This window comes from Eleutherodactylus coqui, chromosome 3 (assembly GCF_035609145.1).
Source record: "Eleutherodactylus coqui strain aEleCoq1 chromosome 3, aEleCoq1.hap1, whole genome shotgun sequence".
Classification (NCBI taxonomy): domain Eukaryota; kingdom Metazoa; phylum Chordata; class Amphibia; order Anura; family Eleutherodactylidae; genus Eleutherodactylus; species Eleutherodactylus coqui.
The window spans coordinates 87,437,284-87,458,976 of NC_089839.1; the positions used below are offsets into that span (position 1 = coordinate 87,437,284).

The 21,693-nt window shown below is 41.6% G+C and overlaps 2 protein-coding genes across 4 annotated transcripts in view; one reads left to right on the forward strand and one right to left on the reverse strand.

Moving 5' to 3' along the window:
* Positions 1-4,792, forward strand: part of THUMPD2 (THUMP domain containing 2) — a 39,705-nt gene extending 34,913 nt beyond the window's left edge. For 2 of the 3 annotated variants that reach the window (XM_066595833.1, XM_066595834.1), the window contains exons 9-10: positions 1,888-2,008; positions 4,445-4,792. In XM_066595833.1, coding sequence (XP_066451930.1) covers positions 1,888-2,008; positions 4,445-4,718 — 395 coding nt within the window. In that variant the 3' untranslated portion in view covers positions 4,719-4,792. The remainder of the gene's footprint in view (positions 1-1,887; positions 2,009-4,444) is intronic. The other variant, XM_066595835.1, reaches the window with a different exon arrangement.
* Positions 4,793-14,387: 9,595 nt separating this feature from the next.
* Positions 14,388-21,693, reverse strand: part of TMEM178A (transmembrane protein 178A) — a 129,868-nt gene continuing 122,562 nt past the window's right edge. Inside the window, exon 4 of the mRNA XM_066595836.1 lies at positions 14,388-17,019. Coding sequence (XP_066451933.1) covers positions 16,778-17,019 — 242 coding nt within the window. The 3' untranslated portion in view covers positions 14,388-16,777. The remainder of the gene's footprint in view (positions 17,020-21,693) is intronic.

Here is a 21,693-nt window from a genome sequence, read left to right on the forward strand (position 1 = left end):
ATCTCAAGGTGTTTTGTAATAAAAATGTCATTGTTTTTGTTGGTAATAAGTTCCATACTTTCAGTTTAAGCACGCATTCAATTCACTACACTCAGTCAAAAAAAAAAAAATCCAGCACCTAGAAGTTGTTGTTTTGCTGCAAAACTCGGCATGCCGTTACATCTCAGGCAGATATGCAAATGCTTAGAGCTGAGGCATGATTAGATGAACAGTCTTGCAATCTGAAGTCCTAAGAGTAGTTCAAACATTGGCCTATAAAAAGGCTCTCAGAGACTACTTGTGAGAGATTTCGCCCGGTTAACAGTGTGAGAGGGGTTGCATTATTGGAATATAAGAAGCTGAATGGTCCTATCAACTAATTGCCACCTGGGCTGTTTTGACCAGACTGTTAGGTGTTGGGGCAAGCGGATGCGTGAGGATGCACACACAAGACGACCGGACTCAGGGTGCCCTTGATAGACCACCAGTAGAGGGAGTCATCGTCTATCGACAAGTACTTCTACCTGTTTAGTTGTCCAACATCCAGGGACAGGTGTCATCATTGTTACAGGTCTGTATGTGTCCGAACCATTAAGATGTGTTTGGCTGAAGGACATTTAGTCTCACGGCACCCTATATGTGTAATTCTTCCACTACATTGCCTCATTTCCATGGCCTATCCGGTCACCAGATTTATTCTCAAGGAATCGTATGGGATGCAAACTTTGACAGCCAAACAACAGTTTTCACTACCTGGAGGCTCAGTTACTGCAAATGTGGACTGACATGCCACAGGATATCATATAGAACCTGAATGCCTCCATGTCCGCCTGTATCACATCTTGTATCCAGGCTAGAGGCAGACCAACAGGGTATTAGAGCGTCCATGCCTGCCTGTATTGCATCCGAGCTAGAGGTGGTACTACAGGGTACTAGAGCCTCCATGCTTGTCCGTATGACAACTTGTATCCAAGCTAGAGGTGGCTCAACAGGGTACTAGAGCCTCCATGCCCACCCAAATGACTTCTTGTATCCAAGCTAGAGACGGCTCAACAGGGTACTAGAGCCTCTATGCCTGCCCATATCACATCCTGTATTCAGTTTAGAGGCAGTACAACAGGGTTTTAGAGCCTCCATGCCTGCCTGTATCACATCCTGTATCCAGGCTAGAGGCAGTACAACAGGGTTTTGGAGCCTCCATGACCGCCTGTATCACATCCTCCATCCAAGCTAGAGGCCGTACAACAGGGTACTAGAGCCTTCATGCCTGTCCATATCACATCTTGTATCCAAGCTAAATGCGGTACATCAGGGTACTAGAGCCTCCGTGCCGGCCTGTATCACATCTTGTATTCAAGCTAGAGGCGGTACAACAGGGTGCTAGAGCCTTCCTTCAACTGTTCAGTTTTCCACAATAAATTATCCTTCTGCTCTGATATTCTTATCACTTGCTTATATCAACGTTACAATCACCAGAGAAAGTTTTATTCTATTCCGACAATGGATGGATTTTTTTTGACAGTTAAGTGCATTTTGTCTGAATAAAATACAAATTAAAGGGGTTGTACCAGGATCACAAGTTATACCCAATTGACAGGACTAGGCAGAGGGGAACACGGGACCCCTATCCTCGGAATCAGAGGGGATTTCAGCGGTGAGATTCCCACTGATCAGCAAGTCCTGTGGACAGGGAATAATTTGTGATCCTGGTACAATCCCTTTAAAACCATACATTCATATGGTGGAACAATGACTATATCCCTTTATAAAGTTAGAAGAGTTCAGTCAATTTATGCTGAGGGTTCTTTTCTTCATAATATTTTGTTAGTTTTGATATATAATTTGAAATGTTGTATTATGTGGTAAAACTGGAACTTGTAGCGTATGTTTGTTTTGTTCATCTTATAGGTCTTCCAGTCCTCTCAGAAAGCATGGATGTTGTCATTTCAGATATACCGTTTGGGAAAAAGTTCACATGTTCCAAAGATATGAAAGAGCTTCTGCCTGACATCATTCAGCAAATGGAAAGGTAAAATCCAAACTAATTATAGGCTCAATTAAAAAAAACACAGAAAAAGTTAGAGAAAACATGAATTATTAAGAGTAGAATGTTATAAACTTGTAAAAAAAACTATCCTTCTGAGGGCTTATAGTGTAAGGTTCAGTTCACATTGTCATCATGCCTTCCCTTTATTAAGAAAGTTACAATGCTTTGCTGGACCCTTTCTTTATACAAGATATACCAGCAGTATATGACAAACCACATTACTAATGTGGTCTATTGGGGGATCTGTCATTTTAGCTAATATAACTCTGATTATTGTGTTATTCTTAACATAAAATGTGATGAAGTTGACAACGTACGAGGCTCCTCTTCTTTCTCTAAGCATCTGTCACTGATATGAACAGAGTAGACATCTGTACTTTGCTTTATAGCTATGGCTATGTACAGGTGAACATGAGGACTGTGGTTTCGGAGTCTTCACCTTATAAAGGCCAACCTTAGATCAGTGGTGCTCAACTGGAGACCTCCAGGATAATGCAAAATGATATGGTATACCTGCCATCCCCAGGACAATGAGAAAGCATAAAGTAAACTATTATTTTTTTAAAGTGTGCTGCAAGACCTAGAAATAACAACAAACATATGTCACCACACTTTTCTTGCCCCTATTAATTTTAAAGGTGAACGCCATAAAAAAGTGAAAAAAAAAATACTTACTTTTTTCTTTATGCATTGCCCCTTACTAAGATATTCATATCAATTAAATGCAACCATATACTGACCTGAATATGATGCCTAAAAATATGACTTGTCTTGTACAAATGAGGCATCAAATGGTTTTGTAGCATTAAAAAGATAGTTATGGCTGACTGAAAGAGAGGAGGCAAATAACGACTTTTTTTGGTCCTTAAAGGTTTAAAAAAAAGTATGAAGTGTGTAATGATTAGGTCCATGAATGTTTGGACCTTTTTTGTTTTCTGTGTTCCACATATACTTTGTCAAACATTTGTATTTTACAAAATACACTCATTGTAAAAAAATAAATAAATCTTTAAAAATTACCGAAGTACCTACAAGGAATTGACAGAATGGAATGAAACTTTCTCTGTGTGATTGTAACGTTGATATAAGTTAGTGATTACAATATCAGGGCAAAAGGATCGTTTATTGCGGAAAACTGTCCCCTTGAAGTAAGGCTCTAGTACAGTGTTGGGCCGCCTCTGGCTTGGATAGAAGATGTTATACGGGCGGGCATGGAGGCTCTAGTACCCTGTTGTATCACCTCTAGTTTGGTTGCAAGATGTGACACGAGCGAGCATGGAGGCATACAGGTTCTGTATGGTATCACGTGGCATATCGGTGCACATTTGCTGTAATTGAACCTCTAGGTGCAAACTCATAGGCTGTCGAAGTTGGGTTCCCAGATGGTCTCATACATGTTCTATTGGGGATTAATCTGGTGACCGGGCAGCCAGTGTGACTATGTTGTGGAGACATTCCTGTGATACCCTTGCCATTGAAATTAATGGAGCAGCACCGTTTCATTTATTTCAATGGGGCGGACAAATAGCCAAGCTGAGCACATTTCTTGGCTATCTGCCTGCAACATTGAGAGGAATGGAGGCGCTGCTGTGCATGTGCAACCAGCGACTCCATTCCTTACTGTGCTACAGAAATGGGACAGTGTATTGGACCTGTGAAATAGAGTCCCCTTTCCTGAGATCAGTGGTGGTTCCAGTGGATGGACCCCCACCAATTTATCAGTTTTCACCCATCTAGTAGATGGGTGAAAACTGAAAAAGTGTTTCATCGCCAGAATACCTCTAAGTGATGATAAATGGTCATGGCCACCCTGGCTGTTAATCTCCTGCTTTTGTCCTCACATTGCAGAGCAAAGTCCAGGGAGAGAAGAAGACTGCCAGTTCTTTGTGACCAAACCCATTGCGAGCTGTACATGGATTTTGTTGTTTTTTTTTAACCCTTTCCAATCCAATTTGTATCCTGGTTTTCCTTGGGACTTACTCTTTTTCTGCCATTATACAACGGCACTATCTGCTGGCTAAAGCCAGTACTGCATGAGGTGACACATTGGATAGGCTCCAACAGCAGAGAGGCTGGCAACATACAGTAAGAGAACCCCGACGGACGTCTTCCAACATCGGAGCTGTACAGCCTTAAGTCATAATGTCTTCAGACGTCAGACAGTGGATTGGAAAGGGTTAATAATTGTCATTATGACTTCATCAAAAATACAAAGCAAAGCATAACTTTGAACTAGTAGTAGCACTATTGCTAACACCTTATGGTAGTAATGAATGTGCTAATTTTAAGCACAATTGGTGCAATACTTAATATGGAAAAATAAATAAGTGTTCTGGCTTTTAAACTAATAAACTGCAAAATGTGTGAATTGAGACATACCTGCATTAGAAGTAATAGTGTTCTTTCTTCTATTTACAGAGTTCTGCGTATTGGAGGAGTTCTTGTATTATTACTTAGCCAAAAGCTTCACTATCACCTGAAAACAAATTTTAATTTCAAGTCTAATGAAAATAAAACCCTGCAGATTGATGGATTGGACTCTTCATGTCAATGCAGTAGTAAAGACTCAAAGGCCAAAGAACAGATTGCAATGAAACATTTAGACTTTACATCTTTGACTTATATTGAGTCTCATTCAATAAGCCTTGGGGTCACAGAAGCTGTATTCTTTAAGTGTAAGAAGACATCCTAGTCCAGTTTCTTCTAAGACCCTTTATTTCTCTTTATTTTACTGCTTTTTAAATAAATTTCAGTTTTGTTACTTTATCATTACAGGTCTGAATGTGTTCTTTAAAAAGAAGTTCATCATATAATATGTAGTTTACACTATAGTCATGTAAGTGACAACTCTTCTGTACAGGTGTACGTTTGTGTATGTATATCTTATATAATAAAACATGGCAAAGTGGGCAAAGCCTTCCAAGTGAAGGTGTGCCAGGCTGATAGACACCTACCCAAAAAGACTGCATGCTGTAATGAAGTCAAAGGGTGCAACAACAAAGTATTAGTTTTAGAGTGTGTATATTTATGCAACCACAATTTTTTTTTTCAATTTTATTTTTCCACCCTAAATGTTTTCAGTTTGGAATTGTACAGATAACGGGTCACATTGAAGGTGAAAATAATTCTAAAATGATTAATCTTTCTTGAATTTTTTAACATGATAAAAACATGACATTTTAATACCGGTGTGTGGGCTTTTTTTTTCTTATATCCATGGGCCCAGATGGATGCAAAAGCAAATAAAATCTTAGGGTGCATTAACCCCTTGAGTGGCACGCCCAGAAATTTTCCGGGACGAGCTCCACTGCCGATAGTGATATAGCCCGGAAGATTTCCAGGCTATGTATCACTATGGGAGCTGCAGAGCACAGTGCCACAAGCTGTGGCATTGTGCTCAGCCTGCACAGTCCCACAGAACAAAGCAGGGGCTTTGAACAACAGAAGCAGAAGATATTGCCGATATGCCGGCAATCTCCTGCTTCTAAGTCTCCTGCTTTGTTTACAGGTTGCCATAGAGACCATCGGCTTGTCAGAAGCAAGCCGACGGTCTCTGTGCCAGGGAGAACTGGTGCTTGGCTGTCAGAGGACAAGCAGGCACCAGCTCTTACAGCAGAGATCAGAGAAAACCTCTGATCTCTGCTGTGTTAACCCTTTACATGCTGCAGTCTATGTGACTGCAGCATGTAAAGGGCTGTCACTGCAGCATGTAAAGGGCTATCACCATCAGACCCCCGGAAAGTGATCAGGGGGTCCTGATGGGTCCCTGTGGAAGTCCCCTAAAGGGACAAAAATTTAAAAAAAAGTTTAAAAAAAAAACAAAAGTAAAAAAATTATAAAAATAAAAACACTTGTCTCCCTTTACTTTGTAAAAAAATTAAAATAAGATTACACATGTGGAATCCCTGTGTCCTAATGACCCAGAGAAGGAAGTTGGTACATTATTTAACTCCTTAATGACATGGGGAAAAGAAAAAAAGGGGCCATTTCTTTTTTTCCTCCCTGAAACCTAAAAACTGTATAAACTCGTTATCGCTGGAATCGTGTGACTCAGAGAATAATGATATCACATTATTTATTCTGCATGTTGAACGCCGTAAAAATGAAATCCAAAAAACAAATGGCAGAATTTCTTTCCCCCCCCCCCCCCCCAATCTTCCTACAAATGTTTTTACAAAAGTTATGCAATACATTATATATACCCAAAAATGATGCCATCAAAAAGTACAACTTGTCCCGCAAAAAAGCAAGCCCTCATATCGCTGTGTCAATGGACAAATGAAAAAGTTATGGCTCTTGGAACGCAACTGCAAAATTAGTTGAAATTCAATGATTAGACCATTTTAAAAACCTGCCCTGGTGGGCACGACAGGGTCGCTCAAGGGGTTAAAATAGGTATAGGGGCGAGGGATGAGAACATTATTTTTCCGATATAGAAGGCACTTGTCAGGCCTCACATGGAATACTGTGTACAGTTCTGGACACCGGGGCTCAGGAAAGATGTTGCAGTGCTTGAACGAGGCCAAAGAAGGGCAACTAAATTAATAAACAGAATGAGAGGACTGGAATACCCAGAGAGGCTATCAAAATTGGGATTATTCACCCTGGAAAAAAGACGGTCAAGAGGCAACTAAATAACTATGTATAAATACATGAGGGGACAATACAAGGATCTTTCCTATGATCTGTTTATACTCAGGACTGCGATGGTAGCAAGAAGGCATCCGCTACGTCTAGAAGAATGCAGGTTTCATCAACAACACAGAAAGGGGTTCTTTACCGTAAGAGCAGTGAGACCATGGAACTCTCTGCCAGAGGACGTGGTGATGGCAAAATCGGTAGAGGAGTTTAAGAGGGGACTAGACATCTTTTTAGAACGCTATGATATTACAGGATATAGACATTAGGTGACCAGCGGGGTTGTTGATCCGGGTTTTGGAGTTAGGTAGAACTCAAACATTAATCCAGGGATTCTTCTGACTGCCATTATGGAGTCGGGAAGGATTTTTATCCTCCAAATGAGCTAAATTGGCTGCTGCCTTGTTGCGTTCTTTTTTGCCTTCCTCTGGATTAACAAGGGGAGAGGGGTAGAAACAGGCCGAACCACATGGACATTTACTTCATTCAGCCTAACATACTATGTTACTATTGTGTGTAATTTTATATATTCATATATATTCGTAAGCAAGCGGGGTTCACTTGCCCGCAGATCGCCCTCCTTTCAGATCGAAATGGCCACCACACATAGATAAACCGCTCAGGAGACTTGCCGTTCTTTAAACCTTGCGCCTGCCAGCATTTATTTCAGCATCACATCAACTCAAATATATTATATATATTTGAGTTGATGTCATGCTGAAATAAATGCTGGCAGGCACAAGGTTTAATGAACGGCAAGTCTCCCGAGCGATGTATATGTATGTGTGTATATGTATGTGTGTGTATATGTGTATATATACAGGTTAATCCACAGATTTTCATAGGGATTTAGGCCTGGACTATTCCAAAACTTTGACGTTCTTTTGGCAAAGCCATTCTTTTGTTGATCATCTTCAGCTTCTTAGCAGAGGCCTGAAGGTTTTGTGTCAAAATAGACTGATATTTGGAACTTTTCATAATTCCCTACACCTTGACTAAAACCCCATTTCCAGCAGCAGAAAAATAGCCCCACAGCATAATGCTGCCTCCACCATTTTCCCTGCGGGTATTGTGATCTTCTGGTGATGCGCAGTGTTGACTTTACATCAAACATACCTCATAGAATTTTGGCCCAAAAGTTCCACCTTGGTCTTATCAGGCCATAACCTGTTTCCCAAGTACATTGGGCACACATGATGTAGGTTTTGGCAAAACATAGGGGGTCTAGGATGTTTTTCTTTGTTAGAAAAGGCTTCCATCGTGTAACCCCCCCCTGCCCTTTTTTGGTCCCTAGTGAGAGTAGGGATCGCCGCCCAGTTGCCCGCCTGGGGTTAGCAAGGAGTGGAGGCAAGTGAATGAGCTGCCTCTGAATTCATGAATGGGTGTGAGTGAGAGCTGCCTCTGATTGGTCAGGCTGCGACCAATCAGAGGAAGCTCATTCAGCAGGCGGGGATTTTAAATCCCTGGCTGCTGAATACTAGAGAGCAGTTCAGGAGAACTGCCGCCGGCTGCGGCTGAACTCCGTCTGCCGGGACAAGGTGAGTATAAATTTTTTTTAAAATTATTTTTACACATTTCTGGATGAATTGCAGGGAAGGGCTTATATATTTAAGCCCTTCCCGACAATTCATCCCGCGATCGCCCGCAGCGCATTGCTTTCAATGGAGCCGGCTGTATTGCCAGCTCCATTGAATTCAATGCACTGGACAGCTCCGGCCCGTTTCTATTGAAATGCGGCTAGGAGCAGTATTTTCGGGCGATTTTTCGGCCCCGGTCACGCGATTTGCAGATGCGCATCCGTCATGCTTTCCGCAAATCGCAGGAAAAAACGCCCGTGTGACTAAGGCCTAAATGTGATTTTTCATGCTAATTCTAAATACAACCAACTCCCTAAATATAAAAGGGTGTTCACACTTATGTAACAACATTATTTGAGTTGTTTTTTTTTTATTTTCCACCCTAAAAGATTTGTTTGTTTTCCAATCAAATTGTACAGATAACGGGTCACATGAAAGGTGGAAATAAATCAGAAATTATTCATCTTTATCAGATTTTTTTAACATGACAAAAATATGGCATTTTAACAGGAGTATGTGGACTTGTATCTACACACACTATAGTCCAAATTTTCAGAACACCTCAATTTTTCCAGTTATTCTTGATTTTAAGGCCTCGGTCAGACGACCGGTTTTTACCGCGATTTGCGGATCGCATGTCGGATGCATATCTGCAAATCGCGTGACCGGGGCCGATGATTCGCCGAAAAATCTGCAGCACAGAATCTTCAAGCACAGCTTAATGTACTAAAAAAATAAACACATTTCCATTTCAACTGTGAAGAGAAGAGTACCAGTAAGAAATCCGCTGCTATGATTGCACAATAAGACTTGCCTGGTCCAAGCAGCACCTCCAGTAGACCACTGAAGAGTGGAAGAAGGCCTTATGGGCTGATGAATCAAAAGTTTACATCTTTGTTACATCATGCAGGGGTTTTGTACACCATCGAGTAGGTGAAAGAAAAAAAATAGGGGTTATAGGACGGTGGCAAAAAGCAATTCTTTTTTTCTTTTTGTAAATATATTTTATGTGTTAATATATTAAACTATAAATTTGGTATTCCTGTACTTATCCACGGAATAAAGACAACTTGTCATTTTTACTGCACCATGAATTTCATAAAGATAATCCCACCCAAAAAAAATAATGATACAATTGTGGGTTTTTTTTTGCCCCACTTAGAAATTTTTAAGTCTTCCAGTTCATTAGGTACGTTAAATTGTACCATTGAAAAGTACAACTCATCCCGAAAAAAGCAAGCCGTCATGTAGCTATGTCACCTGAAAAATAAAGTTATGATTTTTTTGAATGTGAGGATACCAGAATTGCAACATGTGACCTGTACTTTTGGTTGTGAAAGCATTAAACTAAATTTGAAGACAGATTTCTTGAGCTAACTTATGCTCCAACGAAGACACTTCTGGTTAAATGAGATAAAAGATAAATTCTAGTAATTTAACCACATGTAAAAATTGAATTTGAAAACCCACACTCTTGAACATTACTGCAATGTGAGAAATGCTGATTTCATAAAGCAGAAATCTTCTAACAGCTCTGTGCTTAACATAGCAGATTTGGTTTGAATGTTGTCTCATTTTGTGGTAACGCTGCAGTAACCTAATGCATAATGGGTAATTGAGTGAAGATAGAAGTCTATTATATAAGTGTAAAGTGGCCTCTAGGCAGAAGCTATGCCAATGGAAGCAATTCTGTTCAAAATTATGTTTGTTTTTAAAACGTGGTTAGTGGATACGTCTCTAATATTGTAACCTTCATGAGGAAACCATGAAAAGCTTCTAATAAAGAACCATAAATGCTCCAGTAATATTGTGAATCCAAAAATACATTGTTGTAGTGATAAGTGGTGGCCCCAGTGCAAGTTTTAAATCTGGACCCCTTCAATCCTGATCATTTATGGATTTGAACACAGGATATTATGAAAAACCTGTTATCAAAACTTAAACCCTTAGTGACGAAGCCTGTTTGCGCCTTAATGACCAGGCCAAATCTTGGAAATCTGACATGTGTCACTTTGACATAGAATAACTCTGTAAAGGTTTTGCATATCCCAGTAACTCTGACATTGTTTTTTCATCACATATTGTACTTCATTTAGGCGGTATAATAGGCCGATAGAATTTGTGTATACTTATTAAAAGTGCCAAAATTGGGAACATTTTGAAAAAATTGTAATTTTTTTTACATTTTCAACTGCAATATCTCAAAAATATGCAAACATACTGTACAAATTTTTTATAAGATATATATGCGTTTGTTTACTTTATTCTGGACACACATTGGAAAAACATCAGTTTTTTTTTAACCATTTAAGAGACGTACAAATTTAACATTGATTTTTAACATTTTGAGGAACACTTTGTTTTCCTATTCAAAACTAAGATTGCAAAGGCTTATAGGTGTCAGAATGATAGATACCCCCACAAATGACCCTATTTTAAAAACTACACCCCTTAATGTATTCACTGAGGGGGGTCGTGAGTATTTTTACCCCACAGTTCTTTTTCAGAAATTAATGCAATTTAGAGGAGAAAAAATAACATTTCAGATTTTTTAAAATATGCCTCTTAAAAGACAGGATTTTTTTCCTATAGTGAACATTAAAATGAGGATTTGCACCCAAAATGGATACCCATATTTGTCCTGTGTTCAGAGGTATACCCATTGTGGCCCTAATCTTGTGTCCGTATGCACAACGGGGCTTAAACCGAAGGGAGCAACTGGCGGCTTCCAGAACAGACATTTTGCTTCAAGGTGTTTTAGGCCCCATTGCCCAATTAGAGAGCTCTTGAGCAGCCAAAACGAAAGAGAACCCCCACAAATGACCCCATTTTGAAGACTAGACCCCTTAACGCATTCATCTAGGGGTTTCCTCCGCATTTTGACCCCACAGTTTTTGAATGAATCTAAGCAAAGCAGGAGGAAAGCAATTACGATTTTTATTTTTTGGCAATTATGTCACTTTTAAAACAGGGTTTTTTTGTACAGCGTACAAAGGAATGAGGACTTGTACCACAAAATGGATCCCCCTGTTTGTTCCGTGTTCAGAACCATACCCATTGTGGCCGTAATATGTCCTTGTGCACAACGGGGCCCAAAATGAAAGGAGCAGCCGGTGGTTTTTAGAACTAACATTTTGCTCGAAGGCATTTTAGGCCCCATTGCCCACTTGTAGAGCCCTTGAGCGGCCAATACGACAAAGACCCCCCACAAATGACTCCATTTTGAAAACTAGACCTCTTAACGCATTCATCTAGAGGTGTACTGCGTATTTTTACCACACAGTTTTTGAATGAATCTAAGCAAAGCAGGAGGAAAAAATTACGATTTTAAATTTTTTTGGTAATTGTGTCATTTTGAAAACTTTTTTTTGTACAGCACGTCTGAATAAAGACTTTCACCCCAAAATGGATCCCCCTTTTGTCCCATGTTAAAAAAACATACCCGTTGTGGCCCTAATACTATGTCCGTACACACAACAGGGCTCAAACCGAAAGGCGCATCAAACTTTAACTGTCTTAACTTTTACGTAATCGCCATTATCCATTGGATAACGGCGATCACATAACCAGGGACCGCTCACTGCGGCCCTCAGTAACTGCTCCAGGCTCTCGGCTACCTTTAGTAGCCAGGAGCAAGGAGACTTTAAATGTCCCTGGCCCTTCACAGATTCTGCTATTTTGCTGATGGGCACATGTGCCAAAGTTGGGGAAAGGTCCGCGGATAAAGATCCCATTGGGGGACATCGCCAGAGGCTTTAGGTAAGTAATTTCACCTCTCCTCACAGGTCGGATCTGTGATTGGAGGTGAAACTTTTTTTACTTTTATATGATTAACGTTTTCTATTAGAAAACGGCAATGACGTGAACAGGGGCCGCAAACTGCAGGCCCCGTGAAATCTCCAGGCTCTTGGCTATGTTTGGTATTCAGGTGGGGGGAGATTTTAAATTACCCTGGCAATCTGCGGCTCTTGCACATTAGTCCGCCATCTTGGCGGCAGGCACGTGCGCAGAAGCCGTGGTGAGATCCAAGGATAAATCCGGGGCCTTAGGTACGTAATTTCATCTCCCCTTAGGGATATGATCTGTGAGGGGAGATGAAACTTAAGGTTTTTTTCTTTTTTTTAAACTTTTTTAAAACTTTTATTTTTACTTTACATGATCGCTGTTATCCATTGGATAGCAGCAATCATGTGACTGGGAACCGCATACAGTGGCTTCCGGTGACATCTCTCTGCTCACGGCTACACAAAGCAGCCGGGAGCCAGAGAGTTTGACGCCTCGCTCGCATGCGCCGAAGGCGCCGTCGGGACCCGGGAGGCCAGAACAGCCGGGACATCGCGGAGAAGGAGGGTGAGTACATTCAGCTGCTATTTAACTTTTTTTTTACTTTTTGCTAATTTTTATATGATCGATGGCATTCGGTAAATGCCAGCGATCATGTGACTGGGGGAGGGGTCCCGCAGCCCGGAATGGCAGCCCCAGGTTGCCGGCTACCTCCGGGAGCAAGCAGCATGAAGCTGTCATGTCCTAAGCTTGCAGGGCCTTGATTCCTGCAGGAAACATGTTTCTACGTCCTCAGTGATTAAGGCCCAGCAAGCTGGGATGTAAAAAGGCAATGGGCTGGTCACTAAGGGATTGAAGGGGTTGTCTGGATAAGGACAGTATTTTTTTTAAGCATTGGTGCAGTGGTGTGAAAACAATAAAAGCAGCTATGCTCACCTTTTCATTCCTCCAGCAATCCAGCACTGCTCTCCCGTGGTTCTACTGGTCCTTATTTATGAACGGTTATCACCTAACCACTGCAGCCAATCGGAGGCAGCATTGGTCAAGTGTCATTCTCCTGGCATCGCAGAGTAGATGCTGCGAGCAGTGATGCCGGGAGAATGGCATGTGGCCACTGGATTGGCTACAACCATTAGGTGATTAAAGTTTATAAACAAAGACCGAAAGGACCACGGGGGCATTCATGTTTGAAAAATCGCCTGCACCCCTTTCTTGCACACTTTCGCCTGTTTGTATAGAATTTTTTTTTTTTTTTTTTATGTCACCTATTAAGTGTCATTTAGGGATTTCTGAGCACTTCTAATATTGCTGGCAGTGGGGGAGGTATAAGATATTAAAAAAAAAATACTCCCCTCCTACTGCTTGATGCTCCCATGCCGCTGTTTGTTAACCCAGATGATCACTGCAGCCAATAGGAGCCTGGGCGTCCCAAAAATGTGCTTTGGGGCTTCTAATGTCGAAGCCAAATATGACGGGTTTATGGTACGCCACTAGGCAGCTGTCAGATCCTGTGGTGCCAGGCTGCCACAGTGAGTACATTGATTTTATATAGTTTTATGCACGAAGACCCAATGGTGTATAAAATTAATAAGTATGAAAACCCTTTTAAATAATACCAACATAAGGATTCCATTGAAAACATGGAATGGTAAATGTACATTTCCTTTATAACTGTACTAAATGAGTTGGAGCTGTGGTGTGTGCTCTGACTGATAAGATACATGCAATTTATATTTCGAATAATCAAAACGGAACTTTTACTGAAATGAAATATTAATTTAACATGTAGATAAAAAATATAAAAATATAAATTTTTTTATACCGCACATTCATTTTAAATGATAGACCAAAAAAGTAATTTTATTTTGACCAGAGCAAGAACAATTTTAAGTCTCCACCGTTTTTTTTTAACGTTTGTTTTTTTTTTACTTACCTGTCTGCTGAATCAAAGAAAACCTCTACAGGAGCGCACAGCGGAATCCGACCCTGCCCGTGGCCGAGGACACTGCAGGACGCCTACTTACCCATGCAGCTCTACTCTTTTCTTCACTGCAGATCAGTTTGCGGAAGCGCTGCCGCACATGTGCAGTGGAGTTTGTTTTTTTTAAACTCCTGCTTTCCTGCGGAGTCCGCAATTCAATTGGGGATGAGCCACAGATTAGACGGCTTCCATTACCTTCAATGAATGCTGTCCGTGTGGGATCCACAGTGAAATGTATCACTATCGGCAGCTTGATTTGCGGATCTTACGCACAGGTGACCTGCGCGGATTCCACAAATCAGATCCGCCGTGGACATTGGGCCTAAATGTCTAGAAAAGGAACTTACAACATGTGACAAAATGAATGAAAAGACAGTTTTATAAACAAAGTCATTTATTAACCAAGTGAGCCTACTGTGCAGTTTTATAATGCAGGAAGTCCATTGTGCCATTCACACAGACTGGAATCCATAAAGGTCCCCGAGTCCATGTAGTGCTTTATAATATTCCAACAAATCACACACTAGCCATATAAACTCATCTGTTCAGCACTGGAATTACAGGTTTGTTTTAGCTGAAAGTGTTGTTTTAGACTTCTTTATAATCTGTGATTGGATAGATTGGGTTGTTTTGTTCACCTAATTGGAAATAGGGGGCCTTAGAATATATTCAAGTGCCGTGGATTTGCCTCAAATTCTGCACAGAAAATGTGCAGCAAATTACAGTACAACACAGATTTTAGGCCATACTGCAGATTTGTAGAGGCACAGCATTCCCTATGCAGTATGCTAGGTCTTTGGCACTTTCGGAACATATCCACAGCCCCCAAAAATGTATCATATGGAATCTTTCAATGTAATGTTCTTGTATAAATCAAGAAGGGTATCATCTCTCCTTAAGGAGAACACTTAAAAGGTGTGTGAGGAGACTTATAAGGCCATCCATGCTCCTCTGGGAAATATACAAATAATCAAGATGGAACAATAACTCTGCAGCGCCACCTATTGGAAGGCAGCATTTCTGCAAATCAATGTCAGACCCTTTATACAAGTCTTTAGAACAATGATTGGGAATTGAATACCAAGCCAGACTACCATACACATACCGCTGTTTCAGGGTTTTTGCCCCTCATCAGTGAGCAGTAGGTTTCTGGCTTGGCTAGTGAGAAGCCTATACATGGGTCAGGAAGGGTATCATCTCTCTTTAAGGACAGCAGCTAGAAGGTGAGGAGAGCACAGATGGTCTTATAAATCTCCCCACTCATCTCCTAGATGTCTTCTCACACACCTTAAGAGATGATACCCTTCCCGACACATATCGTAGGCTTCTCACTAGCCAAACCAGAATCCTACTGCACACTGATGAGGGGCAAAAACCCTGAAACAGCTGTCTGTGTATGGTTATTCTGGCTTGGTTTTCAATTCCCAATCATTGTTCTAAAGACCTGTATTTGACCGGCAGAACACTGACGATCCAGATTCCGCATGCAGGAGCCCACAGTGGAATCCGTATCTGTCCCTGGCCGGTGACCCTGCGTACCTGTCATTTTCTGTATTGTGCATGACCGTGGACACTTGCCATCGGTCATGCACAGTGCAGATTTTTTTTTTATGTTTGTGGATAGGCCGCAGGTACCTGCGTCATTGTCTGGCGGGAAAAACAATGTCAATTGCCGATGGGCCGCGGGTCGGACAGCTTCCATTGACGTCAATGGAAGCTGTCCGCGTGGAGTTCGCAGCAAAATAGAACAAGCTGTGATTTCTCTTCCATTCGTGGAAATCACAATTTGTTGCCGCAAGTGTGCTGGAAAAAGCGATTTTTACATACCTTCAATGCATGACTTTTGCTGCGGATCCCCTGTGTGTATGCAGGCTGCGGATCCCACAATGCAAATCTGCCCGTGTGCCACCAGCCTAAAGGGTCAGACATTGATTTGGAGAAATGCTGCCTTCCAATAGGTGGCGCTGCAGAGGTATTGTTCCATCTTCCTTATTTGTATAAATCAAATAACAACAAACAAAAACACTTTTGGAAGTTGCTGAGTGACAGAATGGCCAACAGTTAATGTATGCACAGGTCTTAATTCATTTAGTCCACTGTATTTTATAATGCAGTTTTATATGGCACAACAAGATTGACATAGTTTAAGAAATCATATTTAGGGATGAGATACAATACGTCAGAAGAAATGGATTTAAAACAGTTTGCGTATTGTATCAAGCATATCTTTTGATCTAGAAGTTTGTTTTAGCAGGTCTGATTTCTATCCTGTATAAATGAAAAGGTAAAAATCTGGAAACTAAAACAGAATCATGAATGTCATACTGTGCAATGTTGTCTCTGTGACGAATGTCACTTTTGGAAGTAAATCTGCTGCATAAATAAGACTCATAAAGAACCTGATTGCAACTATTTCCGTGCTTTTCCTGTTTTTTTTCCCTATGAATTGTAATTGTATTTCATTTAATTCCATCTCAATTTTAACATAATTGCTTGAAATTTCGAAAATCGGTCATGTAGAGGTTATCAAGCAGGTCTAAGGGCAAGATCCAACAGTGGGATAATGGAAGGTATCTTGGGTCGTCATACATATGCATTTCACATAACAAGACACTACCTTTATTTTTGTAATCTTTTAAGGATAAGAAACTTGTGCTTTAAACAAGATATTCTTTTATTCTATAGATACGTGCAAATCACGCTTAGCCAGTTTGTAGTGCACACAATGTCTTGTAGATGGAAATAAAGTCATAAACCTTGCAGGTCTCACAGTCATACACAAGAGTCTCTGGCAAACTTCAGATGCAAAATCTTGGTCCTGCTGATAAACGGATAGGCAGTGCAGAGGCACCCAGCTGCTACTATCAAGCCCAAACTGCACCACGCACAAAACAAAGACCAGCTGTATCCATGTTCCACATCACTTGGAAGCCCATAAATGAATTTTGGCAGGCGGTTTAGATCATAAGCGACACTTGCTGCATATGTACACAAAGAAATTGTACAAAAGATTCCTGAAAACAAATGAAATAAACATTAAAAAATGGTAAATTATTCAAAAGGTTTTATGCCTGTCTTAAATAAATGTATCATACTGATTGTTCTTAAGTTGTATAGCTTATAAAAGAAACATTGCTTTAAGGGTACTAACGTTTCAGACAACTTATGCTCATGTAATAACCCGTGTGTGTCTCATCAGTCTTGTGATAAACATGACTAATTCAAAATTGCATTGTTTTACCACTGTAAATCAAATTTGAAGTAGTTGCCACTAGGGATCTTCCTTCTAGCCCCTCTGCAATCCACTGCCTGTTAGGTATTGAGCTTCTGTAGTAACAAGGATGCTAAGATTTGGGTAAAGGGCAGACTAATCTGCAGACACAGTGGGCCTCATTTATCAAAACTGTCTAAATGAAAATCTCTGTTGCCCAATCAGAGAGTGACTTTCATTTTACCACAGCAGGTTCAGCAATGAAAGCTGAGCTGTAGTTGGTTGCTATGTGGGCAACAAGGACAGATTTTCATTTTAATAATTTTGATAAATGAGGCCTAGTGTCTGCATTCTTCCCAATCTCTGCCTCTCCTGCTCTTACAGCACATGTGAGTGTGAGGGAAAGTAAGTGTACACATTATATTGGGTTTACTAATAGAGATGGGCGAGCATACTCGCCTTATGCGAGTACCTGCCCGCTCGTCTCTAAAGATTCGGCAGGGAAGAGCGGTGAGGTGCGGGAGTAAGCAGGGAGGAGCGGGGGGGGGGGGGGGGGGGGAAGAGTGAGAGAGAGATCTCCCCCTGTTCCTTCCCGCTCTCCCCCGCCAGCTCCGGAATCTTTAGAGACGAGCGGGCAGGTACTCCCATAAGGCACTACTCGCTCAAATAGTTTGCCTTAGCGAGTATGCTATTTCCTCATCTCTATTTCCTATCCATTTGGCCAGAATGTCTCTGAATATCTGAATAATCCTGGGAAAGCAGAGGCATGGGCATTCAGATACTGCCTCCCTGCTGATTGAACCAGACACAGAGCAATAAGGCATGAAAGTTCAGGACAGTAATTACTGGCAGAATGCTAGGCTTGCTACACACCCCCTGGCTGAAAGTGGATTGCAAACAGCAGGGCAACAGAAAAATGGGGAAGACCACCTGAAAATTAGAACTTACAGACATGGAACACAGTGCAAACAACAGTAAATGAAAGGGTAAGGAGAGCCTGTTATATTTTAGAAAACTTGTTCCCAATTCATGTACACTTTAAAGGTACCATCAGGGTGTTAGATGACTTTTTACCAATGGGTCTAAATCACTGCATACCAAGCAGAGTGCTGTACATTGTACGGAGCCTGGTATAGCAGCTCAGTACCATTCACATGTGACCAATGAAAGTGATGTCACACACCTGAGAAGAGGCCACAAATCAGATATTAATAACCTATCCCAAGGACGGGTCAACAATATTACAGGTCCAGAAAACCCCTTAAAGATCGGTGTACAAAACATCATTCTTAATACATCAGGTCCATGATTTGGTTTTTCATTGCACATTGTAGTAATAGCTTATAATATACGTTTTGGTATTGTGATATAAGCTTATAATGCCAAAAGCCATGGGATAGCAGTATGTAAATTGATTATTAAGGGTGTTACTTCATGTGACAGCTTGGGAACGCCCACACCTGTATAAGTTGTGAGATGTTATCTCGTGAATGAGGTTGAACACTAATCAGCATGTTTATGGCAAGGTGACATGAATCGGAGTTAGGACAAGGCATGCTTGGTGGTGCCAGAAAGATGGGACATTCCATTTATGAATTTGTGCGGGCATTTAACATTCCTCTAGCCACATTTCCATGTGCATTTTGGAAATATGTCATAGAAGGCATTACCACCCACTCTGGACACACAGTGGCCGCCCACAGGTGCTTAATGATCGTTACCAGCACTATCTGGCTAGAATTGTCAGTGTGAACGGACAAGTGACTCTGGCAGAATTCACATCCACAATCAATGCAGGAAGCCCCATACGCATATCCCACAGGTCAATGCAGTTTTCTTTAGCTTTCATGGAATATGGGAGCAGAAGACCCACCAGAGTACATCTGTTAGCACCAAAACACCAGACACAGTGCCTCACCTGGGCTTGTGAGGCTGATAACTGGACCTTAGAGGGCTGGCAACACGTGTCGTGGTCCAATAAGTCCGATTGTTTTGGGCAGATGGTAGGGTTTTTTCATGATGCAGACCCCATGAAACGATGGACCCAAGTTGTCAATAAGGCACCATACAGTTTACGTGTGGTTCCATACTGGTGTGGGGTGTGTTCTCATGGCATGGGTTGGGTCTACTGATCCACCTAAACATGCCATTGACTGATGCCTGCAACATTTTACTGCTTAAGATAAGGCACCGTGCCATCAGGCCCAAGTTCTCCAGAATTGACTCAAGCAACATTCTGGAGAGTTCTCACAAATGGTGTGGCTTGCACATTTGCCCAACATGAGCTCAATTAAGCATTTAGAGGATGTAGTGGAGAGATACATTTTCTTGCGAAATCTGGCAACTACAAATACCAGGGAATTGTGGTTGGCTATCCAGATGGCATGGCTCAATATATCTCTCTAGATGTCGTTTATTCACTAGTGCAATCGATACAATGTTGAGTTGCTGAGCTTTGCCAGGCTATAGGACATCCTACATGCCATTGTATAGTCATGATAGCAGGCAGAGACAGACATTAAAAAACAGTCATTCTGGTACTTTTCTTATAAAATAACAAAAAATGTAATCATGTATTCCTGAAAGCTACTATATGTGCTTTTAAAATACTGCAATGAAATAAACTTTAGTTTTTTCTTTAGCAAAGATACAGGGAAAATCCCCTTAGTCCATGCACCTCATTGGTTACTAGCCCAGACTCCAGTTGAGCGCATGCTGCCCTGCTTCTTTTGAATATTAACCATCTAGAATAAATATTTTTTTAATTAAAGGTAACCTGCCATCACCTATCAGCACCATAAACTGCTCATAGCGCAGGTCCCGAGGAGTCTGAGGATTAATTTTTTGCTCTTACGCGGCTCATAGTGGACTCATCTCTGCAGGTTGTTTGTACACACTCCCATTGATAAAGGCTGTTTTCTTAAAGCCGAAACACGTTGCATGCTATTAAATAAATTATTAAACTTTGGAAACATTGAGAAGACACCTCTTTCATCTGTCCATACTACATGCTACTTGGACTGAGGGGTGCCGCGGACTAGGCACCCCACGAAAGTAAATCAAAATTCTTTTCATATCCATACCACTGGAGCATCAGGAGTTTTTTTTCTCGCTTGCCTAGTATTGCTTTCTTGCCCTTTGGTATTATATACCTAGAGCCACCCCGTGACGCTCTCCTTCAGGGATGCCATCAAGACCAGTGTGAATGGACCTCTACCTTGGATATAACCATTGAACATACCTATTCTGCTAAACTAGGATTTGTTGATGTATCAGAATTAGAGATGAGCGAACGTACTCGTCCGAGCTTGATATTCGTGCGAATATTAGGGTGTTCGGGATGCTCGTAACGAGTACCACGCGGTGTTCTGGTTACTTTCAGTTTCCTCTCTGAGACGTTAGCACACTTTTCTGGCCAATTGAAAGACAGGGAAGGCATTACAACTTCCCCCTGTGACGTTCAAGCCCTATACCACCCCCCTGCTGTGAGTGGCTGGGGCGATCAGATGTCACCCGAGTATAAAAGTCGGCCCCTCCCGCGGCTCGGCTCAGATGCCGTGTGAGTTAGTGAGGGAAAGTGCTGTTCTATTGGAGTTGCTGTAGGGAGAGTGTTTGTAGTGAGTGTAGGCTTCAAGAACCCCAACGGTCCTTCTTAGGGCCACATCTACGTGTGTGCAGGCTGCTGTTAGCAGTGGAAATTTTTTTTTTTTTCTCAAAATCGGCAGTGCAGAGCATTGCACCCGGTATTAGGGACAGAAGTGGTGCTTAGGCAGGGAGAGTGTTAGGAGTGAGTGTAGCCTTCAAGAACCTCAACGGTCCTTTCTAGGGCCAAATTTAACCGTGTGCAGTACTGTGCTGGCTGCTGTTAGCAGTGTTGCATATTTTTTTTTTTTCAAAAAATCGTCTGTGCAGAGCATTGCACCCTCCATTGATACTACAGGGACAGAATTGTGCAGGCAGGGCCACAACACAGTTATTGTTCATTGAATATCCGCAGTGGGGCCCTCCCTTTGCAAATTTGCGAAAAAATTATATTTGGCCTGCCTGTGTCAGTCCTAAGGTCTCCGTGTACGTGTGTGCTGCGTGGAGAACGTACAAAAATCAAACGCAACCAGCTACGGTTTACTGCAGGCTTGCGCCATTGTCTTTCCTGACTGGCAAATACCTGCTCTGCCAGAGTTAATAACTCTGCTACACTAAAGTTGTGTGACACTTTTTCAGGGCCACACCACAGTTATTAAACGTATTGTTCATTGAATATCCGCAGTGGGGCCCTCCCTTTGCAAATTTGCGAAAAAATTATATTTGGCCTGCCTGTGTCAGTCCTAAGGTCTCCGTGTACGTGTGTGCTGCGTGGAGAACGTACAAAAATCAAACGCAACCAGCTACGGTTTACTGCAGGCTTGCGCCATTGTCTTTCCTGACTGGCAAATACCTGCTCTGCCAGAGTTAATAACTCTGCTACACTAAAGTTGTG